At 43.6% G+C, this 7,624-nt stretch overlaps 1 protein-coding gene across 1 annotated transcript; it reads left to right on the top strand.

Annotated features, from left to right (window-relative positions):
* Positions 1 to 324: 324 nt before the first annotated feature.
* LOC136354545 (uncharacterized) lies at positions 325 to 1,407 on the top strand. The gene is made up of 2 exons (XM_066306050.1): positions 325 to 1,012; positions 1,085 to 1,407. The coding sequence occupies exons 1-2, from the start codon at positions 325 to 327 to the stop codon at positions 1,405 to 1,407; spliced, it is 1,011 nt and encodes a 336-aa protein (XP_066162147.1).
* The last annotated feature ends 6,217 nt before the right edge of the window (positions 1,408 to 7,624 follow it).

Below are 7,624 nucleotides of genomic sequence, written 5' to 3' on the forward strand. Positions count from 1 at the left end.
GTAACCGTGGTTGATACTGTGGTTACCGTGCGTGAAACCGTGGTATATGTTTTTTTATACTGTCATATGAACATATTAGGTGAAAACATTGTGAATATGAATTATATTTGGGGATTATGTGAAGTACGTTGGGAATATGAGTTTATTAGCGAATTTGGTTGCCCGTACTTGCCTAAAACCATGCATGTGAAGTACATTTGATTGTTTTGTTGTATACATGCCCGAATTTGGGTGAAAGCTTAGCTGTATACATATTATTGCGTTATGAGAGGTATGTTTATAATTCCTAGTGATAATTTTTCATGCATTTCATATAGGGTGGAGATGGCAGAAAGTAGGGACCTTGTGTGGGAGCACGGGGAGAATTTTGCACCTGGATGGCGTTGTAAGTATTGCCATCAGAGGAAGAAAGGTGGTGGGGCCACACGACTAAAAATGCACTTGGGACACAAAGGGAAGGGGGTTACATATTGCAATTCAGTGCCTCCGGATGTCCGTGATTTCTTCAAGCGTGAATTGGAGAGGATAAAACAAACAGGTGACAAGCGTCAGAATGATAGCAATAGAAGGGTTGAAGCGGCAGGGGTCAACTATTATGACCTAACAGGTGATGCCGACGAGGAGGAACAAATGGAAGCAGCCATGGCAGCCTCACGACAAGAGGAAAACTTCAGGAGCCACGTGGAGGAGCGTGGTGGCACTTATGAGCATGGTGGTGGGAGTGGATCCGCTCAGCCCGAGGCACGGAAAGGTAGAAGTAACCCAATTACCAATATGCTACGAAGGGCTACATCTCATAGGGAGTCACCTGCTGTAAGAGATTACAATCTAGCATCTGCCAAGTCCCCTGTGCAGACACGCATTGACACAGGATTCTTCACAAAGAAGGGGAAGCAAGCTAGGCAGGCCATTGGTGAGTCATGGGCAAGGTTCTTCTTTACCGCCGGCATTCCTGGTAGAAATGCCGATAATCTATACTTTGTCAGCGCCGTTCGGGAGACACAAAAGTGGGGTACGTATGTATTTATTAAGGAATTACATTTTTCTAACACATTTTTCTAATTACTTCATACGTCAATTATAGGTGAAAGTGTTCCTTCTCCAACTGGTAGGGAGATAGATGGCAAATATCTTGATTCTACAGAGAAGGATGTGAAGAAGATATTCGATAGGTTCAAGAATGACTGGGATGAGTACGGTGTTACTATAATGTGTGATTCTTGGACTGGCCCGACGGGTATGTCTGTAATCAATTTTTTGATATATTGCAATGGAATAATGTTTTTCCACAAGTCCATTGATGCGACGGGCCAAAGCCAGGATGCTAACTTCGTGCTGAAGGTGACGTCGTTGATGCAACAAATTACTTCTTCCTCTGTTATCGTCAGTGTTAGGGTCATGGACTAATTTTTATTTTGTGATGTACTAATGCAGGAGATAAGGAAGGTGGTACGCGAAGTAGGCCCTTGTCACGCCCGGAAATTCACTAGTAATTTCCGAACTTATTTGTGCATAAAATCCTCGTCCAGGAATCAGCCGAGGTACACAAACTGACAATTTAATATACAAATCCATCATAATAATAACGTTACACACTTACAAAAGAAAAGAAAACAGCAGCGGAATAACGATCTAGCGATGGCTTCAGCTCCACTCCCACAGGCAGCTCAACTGGGGTATAAGCCAAACGTCTTCTCCTTCTGGATCCTTTATCTTCAAATGAGGTTGATTGATTATTGCAAGAATGAGCATATGACATACTCAACAAGCCACACAGCAAATATGCAAGTGCACAAGAATACCAAAGGATGGCATAATATAGGCTCATTTGCGAAAGCGCATTTAGCAAAGAGTTAAGAGTAGTAAAACAGTAGAGTAATTAATTAAAAATTTTAATCAACACTGAACAGCACACCCATGCTGTACAGGCCCAACCATCCTGAACAACCATACCCGGCTGTACAGATCTAACTCCAAACCAGGAGCTAAGCAAATTATTATCAGGTATTAACATCCATAATTATTGTGAGAGGTGTGAGACTAATCACGAAAAACATTGCTCAACCCGCCCATAACCGCGGGCACGGCTATTCGAATAGTTTTACTCTGGCCAGAGGTGTACCACTGTACCCACAAGACACAACCCCACATCATGTCACCATGTGCCTCAATACCACCACGGTACCTCGGAAAGGAGTTGTGACAATACCCCATGCACAACATAATCCATTACAGCGCACCTTTCCTGGATCATAATCACCCCCTCAAAAACTAGAGGCATGGACTCCCCAGCGACCCCCGTGGACTTCTCGCCACTTCTCAGTCTGGCGCACTATAATGAATCACGCTATACAAAAGATAAAGCCGTTGCCCACGCTGGCTTGTGGTTGGCACGATAAATGTTTCACAACAGTAGCTCGCGAACCGGTCCTTAATTGTCATGAGCACGACTCTCAAAACCATGTGCTCACAACCCACCATTATCAAGTTTTAGTTGGCAAGTAATTAATTAACCAATCACGATTAACCATCGTGAACTATCATTAAGCCATCCTTAAATAATAGTGAGTCATAAGTCATCCCAATAGTGTGCTAATGTTTCTAAGCATGGCTAAGCAATCATAACTAATATCTAGCTGAACCAATATATAAAGCCCAACTAGTCAAGTTATAATAACCCAAGGTATCAAGGAATAAAGTAATCAATGCAAATTGGCCATAACAAAGGAATAAGTTCACACCACCCGGTGACATTCGAAAATAAATGCACAGATGAAATAAATAGAGAATTTAAATATAGGATCAATATGCTCAAAGGATTGTGTTTAGGATCTGTGTGACTTGCCTTGCAATAATCGGTCTTCAAGTAATCTTCTTGATCACTTCCGACGCACTCACGAACCTTCGCAACGACGGAAACGACAAGCTAACACGCAAAACGAAGAAAAAGACTAATAAAAACCAAATAAACAGTACATATAAAGTAAACAAACATGTAGATCATGATTTTAGATGAATTTAGCAACTTGAACCACTCAAAACCGAGTTACGATGATTTAGTTATGAATTTCCGAAGATTTAATCTATTAGAAAAAACTGGAAAAGGAGAAGATGATGACGTCATGATGACATCATCAATGGCCGGACCAAGATGGCGACCTCGCCGGAGATAGAGCGACCGGCTGCGGATTTGGAGGACATGAACACGTAGAGGACGACGAGACGAACCCAACGATACTCACCCTCGTGCCAAACAACGACCGACGACGGCCGGCGACGAGGAGGCGACGGCGGCGGCTCGGGTTGCACGGGGCGGCGGAGCTCCGATGACCAGCGACGGAAAAGGAAGGGTGGCCGAGCTTCCCCTCACCACGGCGCACCCAACGGTGGTGACGGCGACCGGCGACGACGATGGAGACGGCGGCGCGGCGGCACCGGAGATGGCCGGCGGCGGCGGTTTGCTTGGCGGCGGTGGCGACGGAGCTACGGAGCACGGAAGAGGACGGGAGAGGGGGCAAACGAAAGAGGAGGACTAGGGGGTCCTATTTATAGCCTTGGATTGAAGAGATCGGACTCCTCCCGCAAGAAATCGATCCGGGAAATCAAAAACTCGGTTTTGGAGATAAACTCAAAAACGAGTTCGATTCGGATAAAATACTCAACGGTTTGCTCCGATTCTTGGGGGTAAAGATAGAGGAGGATAAGAGGAATATTTCCCCTCAACAAAATTGGAGAAAAAGAGCAACGGGGAGGCGAGATTTGGAAGGAAGAGGCGGCGGCACTGTGCACGGCACGGCTGGCTCGGGCTCTGCCTGAGTTGGAAGATGAACAGTAGCGCAGGGAAAGAAAATAGACTTTTCTGGCTAGGCTGAGAGGAGAGGAGGCGGCTCAGGTTGGGCCGGCGGAAGAGAGAGGAAGGAAAGGAAGGAATGGGCTGAAAATGGCCCAAGCTGAGGAGGAGGATTTTATTACTTTCCCAATTAAAATAATCACTTAAATGATCTTTGAATTATTAAAAATACTTCCAATGCTCAAATAATTTCAAGAAAAATCCTGAAAATACTTGGACACTCAAAGTACTTAAAAAAATTACAATTAGACCATTTAATGATTAATTTAATATGTGGGTAATTACTGAAATGCTCTTTGTATGATTAAAAATTAGGAATTGAGCTCCGAAAAATCTGAGAAAATTCCAGAGAGTATAATTAACCATGAAGAATTTAATAAAAATTAAATCCTTCCATGCTTTATATTTAGGAAATTTTATTTCCCACATTTAACTTCACTAGTAAATTAATGAACGTTTAATATAAATTCTATTAATAATTTATTAAATAATTTATAAATCCTGAAACGAAAATCAGGATGTGACAAATCTACCCCCCTTACAAAGAATCTCGTCCCGAGATTCGGAACGGCTAGAAAGAAAAAGGCATAGGTAAACTACAGTCTATCTTTTATTCCACAACTCCAATAATTATTCTAAGGTTTTAAAGAAAGCTACTGCTGCTTTGGAACTGATGGCTGAGCTGTATCCCTTGAGACGCAACCGGCACTGCATTTGCTCCTGTGAGGACAATGTTGTTGACTTGGCCTTGTGGCTGTTGACGCTTCGGCTTCGGACACTCTTTTACGAAGTGACCTGGCTCATAACAATTGAAACACACCCGATGCTCCCTTCCATTACTGTTATCTTCTTGAGACTGATCCTGCTGAAATGACACTGATTGAGTAGCTTGCTCATCATTGTCTTCATTGCTTGCATTAGTATCTGAGTTGATCTCACCACTGATGCCCAACTGTTGTGACTGTTCTTGACCTGCAGAAAAAGATTCACCAATTTGGAGTGGCTTGATACGCTGCCTCTGGCTACTACCTTGTGCCTCCTGGGATACAGTCATTTTCCTTTTACGGTTATCCATCTTGTTCTTCTTGTCTTCCAGTCGAATTGCTTTATCAACCAACTCCTGAAAATCCTCATAGTCATGAGAGATCAACATAACTGACAGTTCATCCTTCGGACCTTCCAAGAATTTCTCTTGCCTTTCCTCGTCAGTACGCACATCTTCTGGAGCATAGCGAGCCAGACGATTGAACTCATGAAGATACTCTGCCACGGTACGATCCTTTTGCTTCAAAGCCCTAAACTCACGCTTCTTCAAAGCAACAACTCCTACAGGTACGTGTCTTCTTGAATCCTTCGGTAAACTCTTCCCAAGTGATTGGTTGTCGTTCTGCTCTGTTCATCCGGAAATGATCCCACCATTCTGATGCAGATTAGAAAAGGTAGAAGGAGAGGGGTTACACTAAAGACAAGACCTTAACCAGGTTAACACTGATCTGATGTGTGTAGACCATTATATTGTTCAAGTTGATTAAGCAAGCAACCTAGTATAGTTACACACTCATCAATGAACTACTCCAATGATGGGAATGCAACCATACCTACACACAAAGCAAACAACAAGCGTTCTACCCTACTAACTATTCTTCAAAGACACTTTGGCGGCATAGGTTCTAAGATAGGTTCCAAACTTCACTCTATCTGAACACTTAAGATTCGACTATCATCTTCTTATTCCTCGATCCACTTGACTTGCAGAAGTTGACAACATCGACGTCTTCGAGTTTCTCCATCAAGATTAACGACTACTCAAGTTGAAAGAGGAAGGGGGAAGAACGACAAAACGATTTGCAAAGAATTCTAGATAAGAAAGAAAGGAAAATTTTCACAAATTATGTTTTCGGAAGATTTGTCCTTAAGGTTTGACCATTTGGCTTATCCTACAGTATGAAAGCTATCAGATGTAAGCGGGCCCGGCCTGGGGGAAGGCGGGACGTTACAGCCCTGATCATGTTGTTCAAATTATCACTGACAATGGGTCTAACTATAAGAAGGCGTGCAGACTACTTCGGCAAGAATACCAAAGAATTGTGTGGCAACCTTGTGTGGCACACACAGTCAACTTGATGCTTAAGGATGTTGGGAAAATGCCAAACCACGAAATGGTGATTGCAAGTGGTAGAAAAATTTGCAGATGGCTATACAATCATAACAAGTTGCATGCTATGATGGTCACAGCTATAGGTGGTGAACTGGTTAAGTGGAATGTTACAAGGTTCGGGACGAACTACATGTTCCTCCAGAGTTTCCTTAGGAAGCGAGATCTTTTCATGCAATGGATGGCTTCCTCTGACTTCATGCAAAGCAAATTCAGCGGGACAACGGAAGGTAGATATGCACACGCATGTCTATCTAGCATATCTTGGTGGGAGAACTTAGAGGCAGTAGTGAATTCTGTCCAACCTATGTACTCATTCCTTCGGTTTGCTGACGAGGACAAGAACCCCAATTTGAGTGAGGTACTTCTGAGATATCAGTTGCTCAAAATGGAGTACGGCAGTATTTTTGCGAATCAAAGGGACAAGTTTGAAGCATACATGGAGATTGTTAACAGAAGGATGCACGACCTAACCAATGAAACTCTGATCAATGCCAGTAAGTATTGGTCATAACATAATCCACATGTCGTATTGTGTAACTCGTACTTAACCTATGACATGTTTTGTAGCTGCCGCATTGAACCCTAGGACGCACTATGCGTACTATCCAAGTGCCACTGTCTTCCAAGACCTCCGACAGGCATTCGAGTGGATGACGGACATCGATACAGCCGCCGCCGCTTTGCTGGAGGTTGAGATGTATCGACGTAAGACGGGCGAATTTGGAAGGGCACTAGCAAGAAAGATGGCCATAGATGGGAAAACGTCTCCTGGTATGTTTCTAATCATGGAACTATGATATGTCCAATCGATCTTGATGTATTCAATATTATAAAATGACATGTTACTCGGCAATTGCAGCACAATGGTGGTCTATGTTCGCCTCAGACACGCCGAATTTGAAGAAGCTTGCGTTGCGTTTGGTTGGTCAATGTTGCTCTTCAAGTGGATGTGAACGGAATTGGAGCACATTCGCTTTCGTACATACCAAGGTTCGTAATAGACTTACCCACAAGAAGCTCAACAAGCTAGTTTATGTGAACTACAACCTTCGCCTTCGAATTCGGCGAGCAAATGCCCAAGTTAGGACGGAGGACGACGATCCCCTTCAAAGATTAGCGGACCTCTCATTCTACGAAACTAACAATCAGATCAAGAAATGGATGGACACTGCTCGGTCGAATGCTTGCCCTGAACTAGATGAAGATTCAAATGAGAGTGACGCCCCCTTGCCTAGTCCACTTGTAACCGACCTAGTGGACTTGGATGACCTGCACAGGACCACGGGAGCTTCTAGTTTTGTTGAGTGGGCTGATAAGAATGTAGGTGACACTCATATTGGAAAAAGGAAGACTCGAAAGCCACCAAAAGCACGTCCATCTAAAAAGACAAAGGGCAAAGGTCTACGATCGACTAATGTTGATAGCGATGAAGAGACTCAAGGAAGCCCAGACTACCAAGAGTCTAATGATAGTAGTTCAAGAACTGAAACCGATGACGGAGACGACGATGGTCAAGGAGGCCAAGGAACTACTGATGTGCCTCCTAGGGGTCACACCCAACAGTTAGATCACCACAGCCCCATTCAATTCACTGGTGTGATATAATTTAATTGCTA

Source organism: Oryza sativa, chromosome 12, assembly GCF_034140825.1.
Source record: "Oryza sativa Japonica Group chromosome 12, ASM3414082v1".
NCBI lineage: Eukaryota > Viridiplantae > Streptophyta > Magnoliopsida > Poales > Poaceae > Oryza > Oryza sativa.